Source organism: Podarcis liolepis (genome assembly GCF_965112155.1).
Source record: "Podarcis liolepis genome assembly, chromosome: 11".
Lineage (NCBI taxonomy): Eukaryota > Metazoa > Chordata > Lepidosauria > Squamata > Lacertidae > Podarcis > Podarcis liolepis.
This window is the reverse complement of record NC_139565.1, coordinates 1,570,832-1,595,485: the sequence shown is the minus strand read 5'-3', so window position 1 is coordinate 1,595,485 and position 24,654 is coordinate 1,570,832. Positions and strand designations below refer to the sequence as shown.

Here is a 24,654-nt window from a genome sequence, read left to right as displayed (position 1 = left end):
AGTGTGCCAGGAGACAGCCCCACTCATTTGCTGCTAATAAAGTGTCCATATTATAGCAGGGCAGATACGATTTAAAACCTTCACGTCAGATACAGTCAATCAGAGAGTGAGCAGGTGACTTCCTTTCCATAACAGTTGGAAACCCATTTTTTCTCACCGTGAATGTAGTCCCTCCTCCCTCTTTGAAAGCTTTATCTCTTTTCTTTAAAATGCTGTGCAAGACAAATTGGGGACTACTGTACTCTTTCCTTGCTTGATTTATATATTCTGTTGTCACCTCCCTGAGATAAAAAAGAAAGCAAAACAAATGGCTTGCACCCCGAAAGGAGAAAGGGAAAGGGAGCGAGCGCAAAGCTCTTACTGCAGGCTTAAAAAAAGGCAGGCTGTCCCTTTTCTTGTAACACTGTGCAGCCCTCCCCTGAGCAGCAGCAAGCAGCCTGATGCTCTGCTCAAGCACATTTGGTATGCATGAGCACTACTGTTTCCAGCAGGGAGGGTGTTTTCTTAAGGAGGATCGGTGGCTAAAGCAGATTCACTTGGCCAGCCTTTCAGCCAAGTTACAGGAGGCATCTGCCTCATGGAATTGCAGGTGTGGACATCTAACGGACATGGGATGCCAACACCGTGGAGGAGCAGCTGTTTTGTAGGCATTTGTGTGGTTTGCATTATATTATTCCAGTGGAATTTTTGAGGGTCATGAGTCAAAGTGATGCTCCTCGACCACTAAACTGGACCATTCGGAAGCTGTGCCATGCTGCCTTTCTTCCATCTGTCAGGCTACTTAAGGTACTGTAAAACCATCACATTTTTACTCTCAGTGATCTTGTTTTCACCCATTTCTCACATTGTGTCACTAGGATGCAAATCTACAATTAACCTTCAGTTCTCCAATTTAGGATATACTTCTGGTCATTGTAGAAATTATGTTGCTCACATACAGGTAGGAAAAGTGCCTTTGTAGTACCGGAGGGCATATTTAGCACCAAAACTGTCTTCTAAGATGCATTTAATGCTCGTGTGGTATGAGGGATGTTTGAAAGGGCAAGGAAAATTGGATCTGTGGAATGTGTATGAATTGTGAGAAGTCTCAGCAGCTGTCAGTTTCCATTACTTACATAGTTTCCAGCATCACCTATGAGCACTTTACATTATGATGTTCAGCGTTAGCAATCTCTGCTAATTTTTTAATGTAGCTTATATAAATGGTTGGTTTGAAATTCTTACATGGTGATTGAGGTCAGACTCTGGCTAGAGGAAAACTTTCTGTTTATGTTTTCTTTTAAATGCATTAACAAACATGTTTTGGGTTTCTGGAAGCATTCTTCAATGACTGGACTATGTCTTGTTTCAAAAAATAGTAGCAAAAGCCCCATGTATTTCAGTGGGTTTTGTTCTATGAGAATATGCTGAGCACTAGATTTCTGTTTTGATCTGAGTATACACAATTTTGTAGGGTACCACTGACAATACTATACCCAGTTTAGCAAATTTTAAAGAAACATCTATTGAGCAGCAAGTCTTCAGAACTGTGCTTTATTATACATATGCAGTAGCCTGGTCCCATGTACTATTCCTTGGAGGACATCCCCACCAACTGCATAGGATTGCAGCCCAACTACACATGACGTGTGGCTGCATGATTCTTCCCATGTGGGCAAGAGAGAAGGAAAGAGAAGCTGAGAAGCAGAGTGAGGACACTGGCAGGGAGGACCTTTCGCTCCCTCCCTCTGTCCCATTTATCTCTCCAAGATTGCCTAACCCCCCCCCCCCATGGATGGCAGCAAAAGGTTAAACAGCCCCTCCCCCTAATGCTTTCTCACTGTCCCTCACAACTTCTGGGGCTGCTTTTCAGAAAGAGAGAAAACCAAGCCGCAAAAGCACCTCAGGAAAAGAATCACATAATGGCAGTTTTGTGTAGCTTGATCTTTATTATGTTGGTTTGTTTATAAACAGCATATTGACATTGTACACCATAAATGGATGCAGTAGGAGGCCATGACATGTGATGTGGCTACACATGTCTATTTTAGGGAGATAGACCACCCATCACAGTTGTCTGCCACATGCGCACATGATGGAAAAGATGTGTGTAGTCATTTCAGACTCAACTGTGTACACTCTATAAGCCATACAGTCATAATTCATAAGGTGACCTCCGTAGTTATGAGGCCAGTCTGTTTGGTATGAACTATAATCTTAACTTTTCATTGGACTTTAAAAATAATCCAAAGGTGTGGTGTTTGGGCATATATGCAAATGTAAATTTTGGTCCATCAGTTGTGTAGTTCTTTTGAAACAAACAAAAAGAAAATGAATATATAGATGACTATCTAAAATGTGTAATAGTTGAGCTTTTATTTTAGGGTTTTTTTTGAGGTCCATGACTAGTTATTGCAGTAAGTGATTTGAATAAGCTGCTGCTGCAATTGTGCCATGGCAGTTCTTAACTGGACATTTGGAACTTATTCTAGTAAAAGTTGCTGCTTCTTTTTATCGGCAGTAAAAATTGATTATGTGGGCAGTGTACGACAATAGGTCAGAATATGAATTATCATTTCATGAAAATGGTTGGTGCATACACCAGATAGGTTTAATTTATAACATAGGCAGCTCTTATAGAATTTTATCAAGTTTGGGCAGGGACTGTATTACATGGGAAAGTTAACTGAGCAAGTGCCACTAAGTTCTTCCAAGTAAGTGTGCACAGGATTGCAGCCTTCAACATTTTTATATTCCTGGAGAAAAGAAGACATAGGTAAATACTGATAAGCCCTTTTGATTGTTTAAATGTTAGTGATATTTTGTTAAATAAATGTTGCACTATACACAGAGATCTTAATTAATAATAGAAACCTGTATTTGTGAAATTGTGAAAATACAGCTTGTTATGCAACTTTTAACAAGAAGTTTAGGATGATGCAAGGATAGCTCATTTCTCTGCATATAAGAACAAGCTCCCTTCTACATGGAACGGAGAGGGAGCTTTAGACTTCTAGGATAAGCTTTGGCATACACATAGGACACACTTCAATGGGACTGGTTCCTGTGTTCAGTTCACAATAAACTAAAACTGGGTCAATTTACATGAACCAGGTGTGTTTTTATCACCTTTGCCCTTCAAAGTTTATATCAGAAATCCATACAACCCCCTTTTTTTCTTTTTTGAAGCAAAGCTTCCTCAGAGTGTATTGAGAATTTCCTTGAAAAAATAATGACACACTTTGTTTGAACTTCTATAACCCCTGCATTACTAAGACCCTGGTCCTGTGCTCTTGTGTGCTACAAGTTCAGCGTAGCACAAGAGCATCCCAGTGAAGATTTCTGTCCTGCTCCAGGCCTGCATTACTCAGGCTACAAGCCAAGCCTCCTTTGTCCCAGACGGAGTTAGTGTCTTGCTGGGTGGGGGTGTCCCCCTTTCCAGCCCTGCTGGCCTCCACTGGTGGAATGAGACAAGCATTACTCTGCTGGTGCAGATCTTCCCATTCCACCCATTAGATCAACAGGCAGGTGTTCCACTTCTGGATCCACGGAAAACCCCAAAATGGGGCATCATGGGAGCAGGGAAGGGGAGAGGCTAAGGCCACTGGATCCCAAACTTGCCACAGTATCATCACTTGATGGCATAGGATTGCAACCCAAGGCTGGCACGGCAGTTTTTTAATGCCCTGACCAGCTTCTAAGGCTGTGGCTGTGGCAGCATCTCCACTGCTCTCTCATACACCGCAGCTGCATAGCCCAGGATTAATTGAGGAAGCAGCACTTTTTAATATCTCCTGACTAATTTACTAGGAAGGGTAAACATTCCCAGAGTGGAGAGCAGGAAACTGGGTTAGCTGGGCTTTTATGAGTCCACTTGGCTGTCCTCTCTGACTCTGCCACGTTGTGTAGTGGAGCTCCCTGGGCTGAGACTCTCCAGGTTTTGGAAGATTATTGGGATAAACTGAGCTGCTTCTGAGAATTCTCCAGAAATGCTCGAAAAGAAAAAGGCCATCTCAGACCACATCGTTGAGGTTTGTTAGTCAGTGCAGCTTACAGGAGGCATGAACAGGTTGACCATGTGATTATTTTTCAGGTGGTAACATTGTTCACTGGGCTAGTACATTGGAAGCCAAATGTGAAGGAGGGAAAATAAAAAGTTGACAAATGCTGCAATCTAGAAAGTTATAGGACCAGTTCTGCCTGCCTATCAGGGTTTTTACGGATTCTTATTTCAGTAATAGCAACTCATTACTATTACTGAAGGGGAGGGGAGAGAAATCCACAGCCAAGGGGCCTTCCAACCCCCCCCCCCAGCCTCTCCTTGTTTTCAGCTTTCTGCAAGGCTTTTGAAACTTAGGAGAAATTGGGAAGCTATTTACAGTATAACAACAACAAATTATTTATACCCCGCCCATCTGGCTGAGTTTCCCCAGCCACTCTGGGCGGCTCTCAATCGAGTGTTAAAAACAATACAGCATTAAATATTAAAAACTTCCCTAAACAGGGCTGCCTTCAGATGTCTTTTAAAAATAGGATAGCTGCTTATTTCCTTGACATCTGATGGGAGGGCGTTCCACAGGGCGGGCACCACTACCAAGAAGGCCCTCTGTCTGGTTCCCTGTAACCTCACTTCTCACAATGAGGGAACCGCCAGAAGGCCCTCGGTGCTGGATCTCCATGTCCGGGCTGAATGATGGGGGTGGAGACGTTCCTTCAGGTATACTGGGCCGAGGCCGTTTGGGGTTTAAAGGTCAGCACCAACACTTTGAATTGTGCTTGGAAACATACTGGGAGCCAAGGCAGATCTCTCAGGACTGGTGTTATGTGGTCCTGAGTTACTTGTCTATCTGCCGCATTCTGGATTAATTGCAGTTTCCAGGTCACCTTCAAAGGTAGCCCCACATAGAGCGCATTGCAGTAGTCGAAGCAGGAGATAACTAGAGCATGCACCACTCTGGCGACACAGTCCACAGGCAGGTAGGGTCTCAGCCTGCGTACCAGATGGAGCTGGTAGACAGCTGCCCTGGACACAGAATTGACCTGTGCCTCTCTGGACAGCTGGGAGTCCAAAATGACCCCCAGGCTGCACACCTGGTCCTTCAGGGGCACAGTTACCCCATTCATGACCAGAGAGTTCTCCACACCAGCCTGCCCCCTGTCCCCCCAAAACAGTACTTCTGTCTTGTCAGGATTCAACCTCAATCTGTTAGCCGCCATCCATCCTCCAATCGCCTCCAGGCACTCACACAGGACCTTCATCGCCTTCGCTGGTTCTGGTGCAGGACTGATGGCTCTTTTCAGATGGAGGAACAAAAATAAAGTGTGCATGACCAAGGCCTTGGTGGATATTTTTTGTTTTCTCTATATTATGGCAGACTGCTATTTGGTTCTTTTGAACTCTTAAATGATATATAAATGATATACACATTTGTATATGTGTTTTCCAGGTGTACTTACCTTTCCCCCTTTTGTTGTTATGACATGAGGTTAGCTGGGCAACCCAGTCCGATGTGTGGGCTGGCAAAATTATTATATTTATTTATTTATTTATTTATTTATTTATTTATTTATTTATATTATTAAGCAATAATGCTGACTGATAGAAAACATATATCAAATTGCCAAAGAGAATCATCATGGGCATCTCCATTGCCAAGCATAGTATGTAATTCCCTCCCCAATCAAATCTGATTTTTTTCCATATACTTTTTCATATTAAACCAATGATAAAGATAAAATCACACTTGGATTTTTCACCTTCAATATGGCAGTTCATTTACCTGCTTGATTTATGTTAATTCCCTGTAGTAAATAGTTACTGCGTTAATATCTTAGCTGTGTTACCACAGAACATTAATCCTATAGGGTTTTGTTAAATACTTAGTATTGAGCAGGTGATCTCTAGGTTAATTATTGTCATGCTGCATGAAACTATTAAAACATTCTCAGCTGCACAACAGTGAATGAAATGTGGGACACTCAATGGCCTGATTTTATTTGGCTAAGGAGGGGTCATTCACCGTTGCTGACCAGCTGGACCATCTTCAAATCAGTTGCTTGTATTTTCATTCCAGGCAAACATCGCTGTTCTACCTCAACTTACTAACACTCTCAGTGTTCATACAATTGTCTCCTCCGCCCATTAGTATTCCATTTTATCAACAAGCAAACAGACTATTAAGGATTTAGTGTGCTATAATATTTGAACGATTTGTTGAATTGGATGCATTTACATACTATTTAGCTCAAGAACTTGAACCTAGAACCTCATGGTGTGAGACCAAAGTCTTAACTTAGCTAGAACTCTATGCTCAGACCCCAAAGCCCTCTTCAAACATAACAAGGAAATAATATTCATGATGTGTAGCATCGTTCTTGGCATCTGTCTGTCTCAAGAGACAATGGAGTCTGCCCCTGGGGAAGTCAAATGGCTAAGTTAGCAGCACCAAGCCTGGGCTGTGCCCAGGCGACAAGACCCCCGCCTTGGCCTCACTGATGTGCTCCAAAGAAAAGCAGAGCAAGCCACTCAGGATTTGTGTAGGGTTTACTCCTAAACTTTTTCTTTTCCTGAAGATGCCCCACAAGGCAGCAGAGGTTTAGGGTCAGAGTTTTCCTTCTAGATGACCTACTTTCCCAGGTTGAAGAGCCCTGTCTGCTGCTCACTTCCCTCTACAGCATATACAGAAACTGCCTTCTTGACTATTAGTCTTTTCCTTTCAATCCACCAGAGTCTGTCTTTGTGTGTAGGGCAAGTCCCTAACTCACTGAGGGTTTGAGACCCATTGGCTGCCCTCACCTGGGCAGCCAATCACAGCTGTTGCCTGCGGTGTGGCTACTGTCATATGCTGACAGTTTCTTGGAGTTGCAGGTGAGAACTGAGTGCAGGGAGCAACTGTGGGCAAACAACCCCAGAAGGAGCACAACGTGCCCCTGCCAGAGGTACTCCCCCTCCCCTCATACCCCTACAGCAAACACCCCTTACAGCAACAGTTTCCTGTTAATGAAGGGCATTATGAAGCCTTTGGTTGGCTGGACAATGCATCAATCCTAGGAATATTAACCATCTGGCTTTCTGGTCTGTTGTTGTTGTTGCTGCTGCTGCTGCTGCTGCTGCTGCCTAGTTCAACCCTCAACTTTCGAATGTCCTGCTCTCCAAGTTGTAAGGTTTTGATTTCCTAGATAAGCAATGGAGCTGTCCAGCAGTGTATTCTAAATGTTTTAAGGACATCAGAGGAGCTGTCCAGCCCGGAAGGTAGAGCTGGGTTCAAAGCAGATCTCGTCAACTCCCTGCACCCCCACCTTTCCTTGTGCCCCCCCCTTTGCCATCAGCATGAAATTAGGCCAAGGGGAGTATCAGATTAGAGGCAAACCTGCATGCAATCCTAGAGCTGTAGGATGCCCACCAGCTTGCCTACCCTTGGTCTAGAAACAAGAACCTGACAAGTCTGTGTACAGTGTGTCTCCGAGTTCTGCCCACATGTTGGGTGGCTATTGGGCTGGTATCCCAGAATCCTCCAGGCCCTGAACCTATTGAGATCCACTTGCAGAGCCAAAATCAGGCATGACACTGAATTGGAGAAGAGCATTCCAGGTTTATTTAACACATAGGTTTGGACATGGACCTAATCTTTCTAGGGTGTTCCTGTAGTACTCATATTTCAGACATCCTTTTTTGTTGTTGCGTACTATCAGTAAGAATATTTAAGTGTCTGTCCTCTTTTTATGTAACCTGTGATGAGCAAACATATCTGTTATTGGGTCATTATTTGTTTTACATATTAAATACAGATCTTTCAAATACTGTGGCCCTTGAACGTCAACTTATTTGAATTGTTTATTTGTTTTTAAAGTAAGTTGTTCATTTTCTAATTTTAATAACGCTATTAGTAGTGCTTATTGAAGTAGCAGAACTCGCTGCTAGTCACATGTCATGTCAAAACACAGTCCCAGTTGGTTTTCTGTCATAAATCTAAAAGCTGTTTTATTTAGGGTGGACAAAATTTGCATCTTCAATTAAAGTTAATGTCTGGGTTTCAGCATCTTGAGTGAACCAGGAGACATCATGGTGTTTGTGTACCAGCTGGAGAAGCAATAGCCAGATGGAAGTCTTAATAGACTTTTTAAAAAGCTGATATGCATGCTGCTGCTGAAAAATAGTTTAGTAACATCATCAGTAACTTAAAAGGTCCTGTGGTAGAAATTTCAGTGGTTGTATCTCTGGAAATGGCAATCAGTGTTATGCACATACGCAATAAAATTATACGTGCCATTGGGATAGGAGTAGGTAACCTTCTTTCTTTCAAGATCTGCATTTCCTTGGAAGTAATCTCTAACAATCATATGCTGGAAGTGAGTGGATTCCTCTCCTCTCTCAGGCAGCCTGTTGTCTCTCATTTTTCACTCCTTCCCAACTGCATGATCTAGAATGATGTCTGCAAGTTGCAGCTTCCCCGCCCCCACCATCGGAAAGAAACATGGACAAAAAGTTAGGGAGAAACTATGTTAAGGTAGGCACAGATCATTCCACATTCAAAATGCTATCTCTGATTTAGCAGTATACAGTGGTACCTCGAGTTAAGAACTTAATTCTTTCTGGAGGTCCATTCTTAACCTGAAACTGTTCTTAACCTGAGGTACCACTTTAGCTAATGGTGCCTTCCGCTGCCACCATGCCACTGCCGCACGATTTCTGTTCTCATCCTGAAGCAAAGTTCTTAACCCGAGGTTAATGGAGTCTGTAACCTGAAGCGTCTGTAACCCGAGGTTACCACTGTACTAGTGTTTAAAATACCATAGTCTTATTAAAATAACCATTTGCTAAGGACGTTTCTACAGTTCACTTTCCTGGTCTCACTGTATATTTTGACTTGTTGTTTAGTCGTTTAGTCGTGTCCGACTCTTCGTGACCCTATGGACCATCTGTCTCCTGAGAAATCTCTATGTGGGCCAAGAAGCTACAGTTAGGACTGGATATGGAATAACTGATTGGTTCAAAATTGGGAAAGGAGTACGGCAAGGCTGCATATTGTCTCCCTGTTTATTTAACTTATATGCAGAATTCATCATGCGAAAGGCTGGGCTGGATGAATCCCAAGCCGGAATTAAGATCGCCGGAAGAAATATCAACAACCTCAGATATGCAGATGACACAACCTTGATGGCAGAAAGTGAGGAGGAATTAAAGAACCTTTTATTGAGGGTGAAAGAGGAGAGCGCAAAATATGGTCTGAAGCTCAACATCAAAAAAACGAAGATCATGGCCACTGGGCCCATCACCTCCTGGCAAATAGAAGGGGAAGAAATGGAGGCAATGAGAGATTTTACTTTCTTGGGCTCCATGATCACTGCAGATGGTGACAGCAGCCACGAAATTAAAAGACGCCTGCCGCAACCAATATGATTATAAACATTAGCTACCTCTAAATGGTCATGTTGTCAGATCCCAATGAAGGCACGCTGTCATTGGAGGTTGTATTATGGAGAAACTGCATTCAGGGCCCTGTCTGTTCAGCCTTCAGTTAATGGGAGCTACCTCCTCCCATTTTCCCACCACAACAGGCATTAACTCCTCCATACCACCATATCCTGAGGGCAAATAGAACAGAACTGGACAGCCCTATTGCCCCACTTTCTTTTGCATTTATTTAATAAATGTATATCTTGCCTCTCAATGAGATTCCTTACAAGGTGGCCACTGTAGCTTTTAAAAATATCTATGGTATCCTGATTCTGCAAGTATTTAGAATCAGTGACCCATTCTATTTTATTCCTTTCCATAATTTTTAGCTGATTCCTGATTTCAATTTTTATATGCTTTTTATTGTATGGTTTCATGTATAATTTTTGTAAGTTATTCTTATTTTTTATGAATAGTGATACACACACACACAAAGTGCTAGTGATTTGTGGATGGGGAGGTGGGAAATAAGGACATATCTGATTATATAAAGTTGCTTAGGCCTGACCGACTTACTTAGTTACTGCTATGAGTTGTCAGTATGAAGCCTATGGATTGGCCAACCTAACATTACCACTCAAGCCATGACCTTCAGCCCCTGCCTAGTCTGCATCTTCTTCCCACTTCACTTCCAAATTCAGCCATTAACCTCCTGATTATACATGGACTTGGCTTGGTCAAGCCCTGACCATGGACACTGAGATTGGGGTGTCCCTAACACATAACTGAAATTTGGTACACATGTAGATCCTTGGATTGCTATATACATCTAATCAGGCATCTCTGCCCCCTTCTTTCAAAATTCATCATTGTGACTTCTGTATTCTGTCAGTGCAAACATTTCTGGTTGTTAGATGGAATATTCTCTTCTCTCCCCCCCCCAATACCCTGTTCTGAGTTCCAAGCCTCCTTGAGCAGATTTGGAAACATTTTTTTTGGGGGGGGGGAGTCCTGTTGCACTGATGGAACTCATTGCACTGGCTTCCACCACTGCAACAACTTAGTTGAATCAGTCCCATCAAATGTACCCTGTGACAGCCAGCGGTCTGGGACAAACAACCAAGGTACAGGTGAAGTTCAAAGCAGTGATGGTCAGGAATTTAAGTCTGGACACAGGTTGGTCACACGTGTGGATATATTCTGTCTCCATGCTCTCTTTAAAAACATCTAAAATGGGTGGGTAAATACCCAGCCGCTGACAGGGACATACAGCGCTTTATGATAAAGCAGTTCCAGATCTAATGGTGGTTTTATTGAACAGGTTTAAATTAGATAACAAGGGAAGCCTCTAGTGTCCCTATCCCCCCATGTTCAGTACTTTAGGCACTATTCAGTGGCCCTCTTATTCCTGTGACAGACACCTTAATGCAATTGGAAGCATCTTCCCAGTCTTCCTTTCCCACTGTCTGCCCTATCCACAAACTAGTCATTAGTTTCATGTCTGTACAAAGCCTTAACTCTCCTCAATCACTTCTAGCGTAAATGTCCCAAATTCTCCCAGTCCTCTGTATACCTCTATTTACAATTAACTGAGATTTTACTGTGCAATCCATGCTTGTATCCATCAGTTTGCTAATTAAATTGCTAAATCTTCAGCTAGATGTCCATCAGACATCTCCAACTGGGATGGTATGAGCTCTGTAAACCAGTTTCAGTTCACATGTGAGAACAGCGTAGTTTAGAAGTGGCACATTCTAGCTATAGAACTTGGCAATGCAAGATAAGTACAGATAAGCTTATGTCCCATTAAATAACCATCATAAGATGCCACAATAGAGCTGTTCCTACTGTAAGCCATGGGGCCTTGTTGCTTTTCTTATCGTGACTGGGGATATAAAAGGAATGAGATTGTTGCAAGAGAACATAGATAGACCACCTCTTGGTTTGACAGAGTTAAAAACATACTCCCAGTACTGCATGAATTTAAGTGTAAAGATGCTAGAAAGATTGTCTTTTATAAGTTGTGTAAAAATATAATTTGGTTGTATTTTATGGCCATTTGTCATGGTTTTGTGTTTTAGTGTAGTTTTCTGATATAGAGATGCATTGTTGCAGAACTGTGGCAAAGTATGATTACTGTTAGAAGTGCTGCTCACTCTGGGACCTATTTAGAAATATTAATTTTGCAACCCTACACCAGTTTACCTGGGAGTAAGCCCCAGTGAATTCAGTAGGACTTACTTCTGAATAAAATTTTGAAATAGGTTGCTATGTTTTTACGTGGCCAGATTATCTTTGCTTACAATCCTCAATTGCCAAACCCTGCCAATTTGGAGCAGTTAGTAGATGAGCTGCAACCAATAGGAATGCAATCAGTTCTTTATTTAGAAGGTCCTTCTGCTCTTCCTTAAAGGTTGCTCATAATACCTATTGTGGCATGCACTGAATGAACTGTTTTGTGATCAAACTTGTTTCTTGAAAGACTGCAGTGCAAAATGTATTAACAGTAGTGGCAGTGCACCACTTATGGTCTAGCATCCCAATAGACACACACACACACACACACACACACAGCCTGGATTGTGGAGATGCTCGAGCATTGATCCAATTACATTTTCATGGGTTTTTTGAAAAGTTCATAGGTTTGAAATGGATAGAGAAGATTGGAATGTGCTCCTAGGAAGCAATCCTAACTTTTCATGATGAGAACTTGTAAAGCACCTCCTATGAAATGTTAGTATTCCCAAAGCACATCAGTATTTGTGGATGTGTATATAGATTCATGCCTTCTTTCCCATGGGTCTCTTTAGTTCTAAGGTCTCTCTCTATATATTGATTGGAATATTATTAGATGAGTTTTGTTCAGGTTCAGTTAAGCAATCCTTAATTGTACATAAAACTAAATGAACTTGTTTCAAATTACTCATAATTTATGTGTAATTTCTTTTTACATATTGACAATTATGAGGAAAATATATTGTTGATCATATGTTTTGATTGTGCCATTACCAAGATACAGTATACACTGAATGAAAAATATATCTGAAATCGAGCGAGGAAAAGAATGTTAGGCATATTGGTGCTTTGCTTGCTGAAGCTTCTTGCTTTACAATATATTCTTATCTCTGCATGAATAGGGCAACAGCAATCACTAACATGAATAACATATTTAAAGGTTGTCATAACATTTTTGTATTAAATATAGGTTTCCTCATTCTTGTCATACATATAGCTTACAACTGCAACAGAGTATATAATGTGTACTTTGTATATAAAGGCACCAATCTTATATTCTCTGTCTCCTTTTTTTATATAAAAAAAAGCTCCATTCCCTCCTTAAGCAAGATGTAGTTAAACTGAGGGAAATGGCGGCTCACCTCTTTCTCCGGTGGGTGTGGGTTGTGGCCCTTTGCCCTTAGCTGCCATCCTTGGCAGCCAAAACCATGTGTTTGCCCGGGATTCTCCTGGCTGGTGGAATCAACCGGGCTGGTGGATTTGCCGCCCAAAGGCTGGCTTCAAAGAGGCCAATCCCAGGCCCCACCTGAGGGGCAGCTGAAGCTACATCTAGCCAGACAGAAACGCAAAAAAGCCAGCTGTATGTTGTTAAACAGGAGGCATAACACCTCTGTCTTTCAGGATTCAGACTCATTTTATTGCCGCACATCCAGTCCATCTAACAGCGCACCCCCCACCCCCATCCCAGTGCAGATGGAACAGAGAGATAGAGCTGGGTGTTACCTGCATATTGATGGCAATTCACTCCACATCTTTTGACGACAGCTCCTACAGGGGTCTTTTAAAGCTTAAATAGCATCAGGAGTGGCCCATGCTCTCCCGGCTTCTGAACATAGCACATCACTGGCACTTAGCAGAGGGAGATGCACAAGGAGCTTGGGCAGTGTGGTGGGGCAGAGCCCAGACAATGCTTTTGCTGCTATGCACTTGCATGGCCCTGAGTTGCTTGCCTTTCCCTCTCCAGTAAGTAACAGTGATGTGTTGTGTTCAGAAGGTTGACCACTGCGTGGGCAGCTGCTGAAAAGCATGGGGGACATCACAGGACAACTCCCATGGTGCCAAACAGTACGTTTCCAAGCACAATTTAAAGCCCTAAACAGCCCCGACTCAGTGTACCTAAAGGAGCATCTCCACCCCCATCATTCAGCCCGGACACTGAGGTCCAGCTCCGAGGGCCTTCTGGCGGTTCCCTCCCTGCGAGAAGTGAGGTTACAGGGAACCAGGCAGAGGACCTGGTAGCAGCGTCCTCCCTGTGTAACGCCCTCCCATCAGATGTCAAGGAAATAAACAACTATCTGACTTTTAGAAGACATTTAAAAGTCAAGGCAGCCCTGTTTAGGGAAGTTTTTAATGTTTGATGTTTTATTGTGTTTTTAATATTTTGTTGGAAGCCGCCCAAAGTGGCTGGGGAAATAATAAATTATTATTATTATTATTATTATTATTATTATTATTGCCTTCCATAGCTACTTTCTGGAAGCAGCCCTGGAGATAGGCGCAGGATCCCTGAAGCTCCATCTGCCTGAGACATTCAAGAAATATACCATGGCCAACAGCATCAAGAGCCGCCAAGAAATCAAGGATACCCAGCAGGGTTGCACTCCCCCCAGCTTTCTCCTGACAAATGTTATCAACCAACTTTAGAGTTGGCTGAAGAATTTTGTGAGTGTCCTTTCATTCTACAAATCACTCTGAAGCCCTCCCAGGTGTCCTCTTCTGGACTTTTAAGTGTTAGGAGGCTACTTACCATGTACCTGTTTTTTGTTTTGTTTTTTTAATAAAAAGGGGTAAAAAGAAGAACATCTCTTAAAACTAAAATCAGTGAGTGAACTAATCTCAAATCAAGAAGAATGGGAAACTGAGGATGTTTCAGAGCACTAGAGAAATGGGTGCATGATGAAGAAGATGATGATGATTTATACCCTGCCCATCTGGCAGGGTTTCCCCCAGCCACTTCGGGTGGTTTCCAACACATATAAAAACATAATAAAACATCAAACATTAAAAACTTCCCAATACAGGGCTGCCTTCAGATGTCTTTTAAAAGTTGTGTAGTTCTTTAACTCATTGACATCTGATGGAAGGGCGTTCCACAGGGAGGGTGCCACTACCAATGATGAATTAATGGAAAGCAAATACCGTACACAGACACAGCACCCTTGACCACCTCACAATTTCCACTGAAATTATACAGGAATCCTAAAGTGCCCTGCAAAGGAAGCATAAAACCAGAAATCTCTTTCATGGAGGAAGAAGAGTTTTCGAAAAAGATAGAGGACGGCACTTCTTAATACTAGCCTGGTGGAGACCCAAGTAAGGAAATTTGAAGAAAAGTGTGTGCTCACAGGCTGTCATTGTCTCATAATCTGAAGAGCTATGGTTTTGTAGAGCTTTTTATCCCGCAACAGAATGCTGCAACGCGTGTGCTCTTCTAGCCACACCAAACACGTGGCAAATAAATAGCCAGAGGAAAACATCTGCCATTCCTCTGCATGTTTTCATGGTGTTTCAAACACCCGAGGGCTGTGTCAGTAGCATGCTCTCGCTTGGGAATTATTGGCTGTGGTTGTCCTGCAGGGAAAGGGAGCAGGGAGAGAACTGCTTATGCACAAGTGCACCCGGCCATAGAGTTATGCATGTTATGGGCGGGATCCAGTTGATCCTCCTGCTCTGATAGAAGGGCTGTTGATCCAGTGGATAAGCCAGGGCCACCCAGGGAGCTTCATGGCTGAGTGGGGATTTGAAGCCTGCTCTTCCAGGTCATAGTTTAAGCACAACACCACACCAGCTCAAAAAAAGATGTGTAAGAAGCAGACTCTCCAATGGAGACCAGCCATTTCACTCAGAACCAAAGCATCCCTTACTGCTGTGAACAATTTAAACTTGGGTGTAAATCATCATCTCCTGAGTTATAAGAAACAAAATAAATAAAGGCAGTTCCCTTATGGTAAGCTGGTGCAGCAAAGTGGCTAAGTTCCAGTTAGGGAAAGTTCTGGTTTTAAATAAGCAGATGTGATTGTGGTCTTTGTTTTTAGCTCCTTTAAGGTTTCTGTCAAGAGCAAACCCAATTTTAAAGGACAGTTTTTACAGTCACAACACTGCATAGAGGGAAATCATACAAATTCTGTGGTATACGTTGTTCATAATTCTCGTGCTTGCCTCAAGATGCTTTGCTATTTAACTGCCATTTAAACATGCAATCAAAAAGTTCCAGTTGCTTCTCCTGTTATGAATATTTGTAGCATTTCTGAAGCAACATATGAAAATGACCTTAACATATATTCTTCAAACAGGAGGCCACACTTAAAAGCAACAGAATATGCCATAGTGACCGATTCGTATTATAAGACTCCTATGCTGTTATGTGGTATGTACTCCTTCTGAAAGGACTGCCAAGTGAGCAATTCAGGCCATAGGACCGTGAAGTGAAACAGAGTAATTTTCTTCCACCTGAATTGTTAAACAGACTAGGCTACAATGCAGGAAGAGATGCCCTCAGGACACAGTGGAAATTTATGTCAAACTCTGTAATAAAGCATGAAATAAAGTCACTTGATAAAAACTTTCATCTTCCACTGGGAAAAAAATAGTGACATGAAACAGTTGGACATAAATGGCCTTCAGCACAGCAAACTTAACCTAAAGTATAGAATATATCTTAGATTATTATGCTAAAATCTTTTTAAAAAGAGATCAGATTGGCTTTGCATCACTGTAGTATTTAATTCAGCAGAGTATCTAAAAACTGTTACACTGAATGAACCCTATAATTCTTTTTCTGCCCTTGGCCTTCAGAGTTGAAGAGGGAAAACCTAATTAATTAGCTATTAAATTTAATATCCTTGGCAACCAAAGACAAGCAGTTATGGATATTTTACAGGCAAGAAATACAATTTTAAAAGACAGAGTTGTGATACAAAATTGCAGTGATGTGGCGGCACTGAGCTAAAGGTCTGTTTTGGACTGTTTTTTACATCTTCTCATAATGCTAGATATAGAGTTAGCAATTATCAGTGCTGCCAACACCAAATTACTCATAGAAAACATCACATATCAGTTGCAGCACGAGGCCCACTTAAAACACGGCTCCAAATAGCCCAGTAATGACGATGTGGATGAAACCAAACTGTCCTTGGTATTGCAAGTGAATATGCATACCAAAGGATTTGTGGACAACAGCTTGTCATCTGTGAATAAGTGCTTCATACAGCATGACTGTTTCCACCTCTCATCTCTCTGTTCTTGTTATGAAAGGAAAATGCGCTTTCATATGCTAACTTTCCTTATGAACCTAGGTCATGTGTCTCCACATCTACCCCTGAAATGTTACCACCTGAGAAGGACTGGGTTTTTTTGAACTTTTTCTGGACATTTGAATAAGATTTGGGATGCTAGCTGCAAGCAAGGCTTCTGTTAAGTATGCAATGATGGTTTTTAAACAAACAAAGGAAAATAGAGAACTTTAAACATAAATTATCAATGACCTGACAAACTACCAGCTTCGTGATTTATATTGTATCAAGAAACATTATTGATTTCTAATAAGATTCTTGAGAAAAATGTTTCAAGATAGTTATGGTGCCAATGTCTACTCTATAACATGAGCTAGACCCCACCACCCAGAAAACACCTTGGTGTAACCTCAAGGTTGGATTACTGCAATGTGTGCTCTATGTGGGGCTACCCTTGAGGTTGATCCAAAGCCTGCAGTTAGCGTACAACACTATGGCTAGGTTGCTTTTGGGGGCCATGCGGAATTCAGACTGGCTGCCAATCTGCTACCAGGTTTGGGTACTTATATATAGTGCTCTAAGCAGCTCAGGACCAGGCCTTTCTCCTCCAAGTTCCAAACATACCAGAAGCCCACTCCATTGTCACTTGGAGCAGGGCTTTTCGTGTGGCTGCTGCTGTTCTGCGGAGCAGCATTTCAGTTGAGATATGACAGGCACCCATTATCTTCACTTGACAGAAACAGATGAAGTTATTTTTGTTCTGACAAGTTCTTCCAGCTGGATGAATAGGTCTCTGTCACAGGTGTCCATTTTTGTACTGTTTTCAAATCATCTGTTATTTTTGTAACTGTTTTTATTATTATCCCCTTTGGGCATATCTGAAGGTGATTAAAGAATGATAACAACATGCATCTGATAGTCTAAGATGCAGTTGCTAGGGGTCTAGTATGTAAAGTGAGTTATAGAAGCCATTTCAGATTTCATGATGTACTCCATAAGTTTGGTGGGAAAGGGAAGGAATTAATCCCCATCTCAGCCAAAACAGAGCAGGGTGGGACCAACCAATTGCTTCCATTCCCAGCAACATGCTGAATTTCATCCTGATACAAAAGGTATGGATGAGTAGGAGCTCTTGCTGAAACAAGAAGGTGACTGGTTAGAGTTATGATTAGCAATGGCTCCCACCAGCTCAGTACTGTTAGGCAAAACACAGTCACAGCCAACACAGTTTCATATGAACACTGCTTCCTCAGAAACTGACACAAGCAATTTGTGTTCCTACCCCAAGTAAAATGCTAATGTATCTTGGTAGCAGAATGCCTCAAACAAAGCCATGTGTGTTGTGTCAAAAGAAAGACACTTATCTGTTTCCTTGTTTCTGCATGGGACATTTTTTTATCCCATTTTTAGAAGAAAACCCCAAAACACACCAATGGCAACAATTTTCAATCAATCAATTTTATTTGGTCTCAAGTGCTCTTTGGTTTTCAGAAGCAAAACTCCACTATAGGTACATAAATATCCTTCCTTGATTAGTTTTCTTTGGGTGGGGGAATAAACTGAGTAGGATACACCCTTGCGTATTGAGATGGGTGTCACCCATGTATGCGTGTCCTATGTATTATAAAAATTTTATTACATATGGTTTAATATGCTTCTGTGATTGTTTGTTTACCACTTTCCTTTTCTTCTTTTTGTATATATCCTGTATTTGGTTGACCATTAAAATTTGTTGTTTAGGAAACTAAAGATGGGGAGGAATTGAATGGTGTCTGGTTTTAACACCTGTTTTTCTCTGCCTAGATGCATCATGGATAAAAACAGGGAATGTTGCTCCAAGCAGGCATGTGGTCAGCTAAGGCCTTAGTCTGCCCTGTCAAGGAGAGCTAGTCATGCCAAACTCCTCCTACTGGTTGGATACCAACCTGTTTGTCTCAAGGAGGACCATCAATGGCCGACAGTCTTAAAATAAGGAAAGAGAAGAATCCCCACTTTCAATAAATCTCCCCAAACCAAGATAATGGCAAAGAAATTAAAAAAGAAAATGTTACCATGGAGGACATTGAAGGTGTGATGGGAGCACTGTTCCAAACCATTGGAGAAACCATTGTTAGTAACAAACCAGGGGGTGGGAGCCAAAGGAAAGCCAAAGATAAAGGAAAGAGCATTTTCAAAGAAGAACTCACTTACCATGAAATTTTGAGTTCATCACCTCTTTTCTCCTTCCCTCTTTCATGCATAGAATACTATGCATGTGAGACAAGCAAAACATGAAAGAGCCCAAGGGGCACTGCAGGAATGCACATCTTTGAGGCACTGAGTGCCTGAACAGGACTCAGGAATAATCTGACCAAGAGTCCTCTGAGAAAGCTGGGGGGAAATGAGACACAAGGTAAAGCAAGTTCCCTATTGTCAATGCCAAGGCCACACCATCTGCCTATATAAATTGTATGCCTCACGGGGGTTTGAATCTTTATTTTGCTATGAGTATGAATATACAATGGTTTGATTCATGAGACACCCAAATCATGCCACTTTCAAAGTAGAATATTCAGAAGTGAAAGCAACAGTGATTGTGGGCTCTGAAATATGGGACTGCTGTATCCTAAAATTTTAATATCAAAAGTTATTTTCCTTTTGCGGTAATGAACATCCTTTGCTTGACATTTTCTTTTATAACAGAAGCACCTTTCTAGTTCTGCCTTGTAGAAAGGAGTTGTCAAGTGAAGGAAAAAGAATAATGGCTTAGATATGTTCCTCTATTTAATTAAATATGAGCAATTGCTCGCTGTAACTAGGCTACATCTGTGTTATTTTTGTGTGTGACAGATGACTGTATAAAGCTCTAGGTAAAGTTAGATTGCTAATAAGAGCAGGATAGGCAAACATTGTAAGTCATTGTGGTCATCATAGTAGTATCATTGATTTATTAATTGGCTGTGCAACTGTCTCAAGGTGATATGCACATAATTAAAAGCAGGTAAAAACACAAAAAACAAGATAAAAATTTAAAACAAGACTAAGACCCTAACAAAGTAGACACTCTTGGGAAAGACCCACTTATCCATCCAAGAAAGCCTCTTGGAATAAAAATGTCTTTTGTGGTTTCTAGAAAACGCAGCTGTTGGGCACCTGCCCTATCTCAACAGGAATACTATTCCACAGAACAAGGGCAGCCACGCTAGAAGCCCTGCTCTGGGTTACTGTGGAGCTGGCTTCTGAAACCTTTGGAACATGCAGGAGAAACTGTCTCCGGACTGCAACAATCTGCCGGCTCTATAAAGGAGAAGGTGGTGTCTAAAGGAACCTGGTCCCGAGTTGCCTAATATGTTAGTCTCAGCACCTTGAACTTCGCAGTCAGTGCAAATTCCACAAACAGTGTTGTATACAGTTGTACCTTGGAAGTTGGAACAACTTAGTTCCTGAAAATGGCAACCATTATTGAACCACAGCAAAGCCAATGAACACAGTGCCCTAGAAGGAAAAGGTTAGCATACAAAAACCCACAGCATCGTTGCATGGGGGAGTAGAGAGGGTTGTTCTTTGGCTGACTTGGGTCCCTGAGGTTGGCCGCAGCTGGCATTTATCAGGTCCCAAGCCGCCCCTGCCCCCAGCCTGGCTGGATTGGCCAGGATTCAAATGAACAGATGGTGAGAAAGCCCACCAGTCCCCAGTGGCTGAGCTAGGAGTCCCCAATGACTAACCACTAGCCTCTGTGTTGCTCCCGGGAGGGAAGGCATTTGTCATGACTGGGTAAGCAGCCATTTCTGTTCTAGATTGTGTAGGTGAATTGTTAGGAGGCAAAATTTATGGTGAATCATGCCCTGGAGCTGAAGGGTTGGGATTGGCAACTGTTTCATCACTTTCATTATTTAATTATTCAGGTCCATTCTTCAGTTGAGGGCCAAGCTATGTACTTGGCTTTGGCTGCATCCTGAATGTCTTTGTCTTGTCTTGGAACCTAAAATGGGTCAGCATCTCACGGCTCCCTCTCACCAACTTTCACTTAGAATCATAGAGTTGGAAGAGACCACAAGGGCCATCGAGTCCAACCCCCTGCCAAGCAGGAAACACCATCAGAGCACTCCTGACATATGGTTGTCAAGCCTCTGCTTAAAGACCTCCAAAGAAGGAGACTCCACCACACTCCTTGGCAGCAAATTCCACTGTCAAACAGCTCTTACTGTCAGGAAGTTCTTCCTAATGTTTAGGTGGCATCTTCTTTCTTGTAGTTTGGATCCATTGCTCCGTGTCCGCTTCTCTGGAGCAGCAGAAAACAACCTTTCTCCCTCCTCTATATGACATCCTTTTATATATTGGAACATGGCTATCATACCACCCCTTAACCTCCTCTTCTCCAGGCTAAACATGCCCAGCTCCCTTAGCCATTCCTCATAAGGCATCGTTTCCAGGCCTTTGACCATTTTGGTTGCCCTCCTCTGGACTTGTTCTATAGGTGTACCTTAAAGGTAATTTTTAAATGTTGGCAGCATAGTCATAGTGTGGACTGTGTACGTGCTCACCTGCACATGTGCTGATCTGGTTTCATCTTTGCAGCTCTGGAGATATATATGCAGCTGATATTAAATTAGCTAGAAATCTTGATGGCTTAATGATTGCTATAAATAAACTATAGGAATGCAGAAAGATAATGGCACGTCCAAACTTTAGCTTGCAATGCAGAAAGTTTTTGTCATACAGTTTTTCTTTACAAGGATATTCCACATTCAGACATTTTATTTGTATGCTGCTTTTCTGCATGCAAAAAATCATGCTCAAAGTGGCTCACAACAACAAAAAAGCTGTATTTCAAACAAGCAGTACAAAATGTGTAGCGGAAAGTAAGACTTGTCTGTTAAGCATTGTCTGTTCAAGCAAGCTGGGAAATGGTGGGCAGAATAATGGTTACGTCCTCTCCCCCATGCTTTTTAATATCTATATGAAGCCACTGGGAGAGATCATCAGGGGGTTTGGCCTGGGTGTTGATCAATATGCAGATGACACCCAGCTCTACCTCTCCTTTAAATCAGAACCAGTGAAGGCGGTGAAGGTCCTGTGTGAGTGCCTGGAGGCGGTTGGAGGATGGATGGTGGCTAATGGATTGGGGTTGAATCCTGACAAGACAGAAGTACTGTTCTTGGGGGGCAGGGGGGGCTGGTGTGGAGGACTCCCTGGTCCTGAATGAGGTAACTGTGCCCATGAAGGACCAGGTGCACAGCCTGGGAGTCATTTTGGTCTCACAGCTGTCCATGGAGACACAGGTTAATTCTGTGTCCAGGGCAGCTGTCTACCAGCTCCATCTGGTACGCAGGCTGAGACCCTACCTGCCCGCGGACTGTCTCGCCCGAGTGGTGCATGCTCTAGTTATCTCCCGCTTGAACTACTGCAATGCGCTCTACATGGGGCTACCTTTGAAGGTGACCCGGAAACTGCAATTAATCCAGAATGCGGCAGCTAGACTGGTGACTGGGAGTGGCCGCTGGGACCACATAACACCGGTTCTGAGAGATCTGCATTGGCTCCCAGTACATTTCTGAGCACAATTCAAAGTGTTGGTGCTGACCTTTAAAGCCCTAAACGGCCTTGGTCCTGTATACCTGAAGGAGCGCCTCCACCCCCATCATTCAGCCCGGACACTGAGATCCAGCGCCGAGGGCCTTCTGGCGGTTCCCTCATTGCGAGAAGTGAGGTTACAGGGAACCAGACAGAGGGCCTTCTCGGTAGTGGCGCCTGCCCTGTGGAACGCCCTCCCAGCAGATGTCAAGGCAATAAACAACTATTTTACTTTTAAAAGACAACTGAAGGCAGCCCTCTTTAGGGAAGTTTTTAATGTCTGATGTTGTACTGTTTTTAATATTCAGTTGGAAGCCACACAGAGTGGCTGGGGAAACCCAGCCAGATGGGTGGGGTATAAATAAATTATTATTATTATTATTATTATTATTATTATTATTATTATTATTATAAACCAGCTAGCTAATTCTTGCTCAAAATGTTATGCATGTAGTAAGGTATTTTGATGTGGAAATCTGTAGGAAAAAAGCGGCACCAATCTGTGGAAGAAACTTGTGGAAAATATTCAAAGTTGCCGTAGAAGACATGAACAGAAGGTAAGTTAAAAGAGAGAGAGTGTTGTTTACGGAAAGCATTTTTGAAATAGAGCAGCAAGCTTGAAATGCATTAGATTATTTTCTAAAAATGAAATTGGTCTTCAGGGACACATTTGGCTATCCCCCTGCTTTTGCGTCTTCTTTGAAGTGGAGATAGCTAGATGTCTTGATGAGCCAAGTAAACTCTGCTCTCATCCTGTATGTCTGCCTGATTTCTCAAACTGGACATTTTCCCCTTCCATTTTTTTATGCTTGTTGTGAAACCAAAGGGAAACTACTTTCTTTTCAGATGTGTAGAAAGCAGTTTCATGAGAACATACTGTAAAAAGAGCCACGAGAAGCAGGGGTCAAAGGTGCAAGTGGTTGTTCTGACCAATTCAAGCTCCTTGTCCATATCCTTGAGCCTAAATAACTGAAACTCATCCAAGACACAGGACTAGACAGTGATCTGGACACCGTTTCAGTTCCTCTGCTGTAACAGTCTCAATGGATGCACATGATTTTATTCTCAAAATACTTTGCAAAGAATCATAGTGAGCTACTGTCTGTTCTACCTCCTCCCATGGGCCAGACTGCAAGAGGCCCCACCCCACCCAGAAAAGCTCTGCAGGACTGCGCGAGGATGCAATGGAGGCAGCAAAGTATGCCTGCCCTTCTGCTTTCACTGCCCCTGGGTAGGTTCGAGGTTGAGCCCACACCAGTGTTCAATTGCATTCGACTGGAGTTTTCCCCCACTTGTGTTTGAGCTGTCTCCCAGCTTGTTTCCTCTTTTGCTCTTTAGTTCTTTCTGGAGTGGGAAAAGCATGTTTCCGAAAATGCCTTTAATTCCATGGGAATTGAAAAAGGCAAGGAACCAAGAGATTAAGTGCCACCAAGGACTCCACCTTCTGCTAGGTTGCTCTGCAAATGCCTAGACCATTGCCATCAATGGCCAGGTTAGAGAAGCAAAAAGTGTCTAGCAGTTGGGGGTCTGCTTCTAAGAAAGATGACATTTGCTGCAAGTCCTGAAGTTTTGCTGGAATAGATGTTTTGTTTCAGACATTATCAGGTCAGGCTAAGAAAGGGTGCAGCCTGGTGAGAGACTAGTGGTGAAGGGAGAGAGAACAGCTTCATGGCAGGTATATGAAGCTTCTGATTATAGAAATAGAAAGGGAAGCAATAACAAAAAGTCCCATTAGTACTCAACACCATCCATTACTAGTGACAAATGGAACAGCTGCTACCCAGATCACCCTGGAATATTGGTGCAGGTCAGAACACCACTTCCTAGCTAATCAAGACATACAGGGAGGAAACAGTGTAGGAGAAGACATTTCCATAGCGATTGTGGCAACCTCTCCCAGGGAGGCCCACTTTATATTTTAAGAAACCTGACAACGGAGAATATTATCTGAGGCCTTTGTCTCCACTCGATAATCATTACATAGTAGGGGGTGGTTTTCAAAAATAGCCATGTTTTGCAGAACAAAAGGTCAATATGAAATATAAAGCAATCTGTTTCTCCTATGCCAAATAGTGATAAAATAAAATGACTTCAGTTCTTCATAAAATATTTACCTTTCAGCTGAAGCAAGTTACAGGTCGCTGCAAAATGAATCGGAAGTTTACATTCAGCATGTAGTTTCTCATGGTGCACCTCATATTGACTCCACATTGATGTGTCATAAAAACCCCTTTGCTTCCTTCTCCCAGTAATGAGGGATTTAAGTGCAAAATGAATCTACTAACAGTAAAACATAAACACTGTCAAAGCAGCAGCATTCATTAATGGATACAAAATCCATAATTAATTCAGGTAGCTTGTGTGGGGTCTAAATACATTGCCATGACTTAAGTGATGACTTGTGCTTGTGAAGTGATTATTGCTACTACATAGAATTAACAGGTTGTTTTCAGATGGAGGAATGTGGTTTCTGATCCA

General features: G+C 42.4%; 1 protein-coding gene across 13 annotated transcripts in view; it reads left to right on the top strand.

The window, feature by feature from the left end:
* TRPM3 (transient receptor potential cation channel subfamily M member 3) overlaps positions 1-24,654 on the top strand; it is a 425,647-nt gene that overhangs the window by 147,928 nt on the left and 253,065 nt on the right. For 3 of the 13 annotated variants that reach the window (XM_083464744.1, XM_083464745.1, XM_083464742.1), the window contains exon 1: positions 186-786. The exons of 7 other annotated variants lie outside the window; for them this stretch is intronic. In XM_083464744.1, coding sequence (XP_083320870.1) covers positions 697-786 — 90 coding nt within the window. In that variant the 5' untranslated portion in view covers positions 186-696. Of the gene's footprint in view, positions 1-185; positions 787-24,654 lie in introns of those variants that run through there. 3 more of the 13 variants (XM_083464737.1, XM_083464738.1, XM_083464739.1) reach the window with 3 other exon arrangements.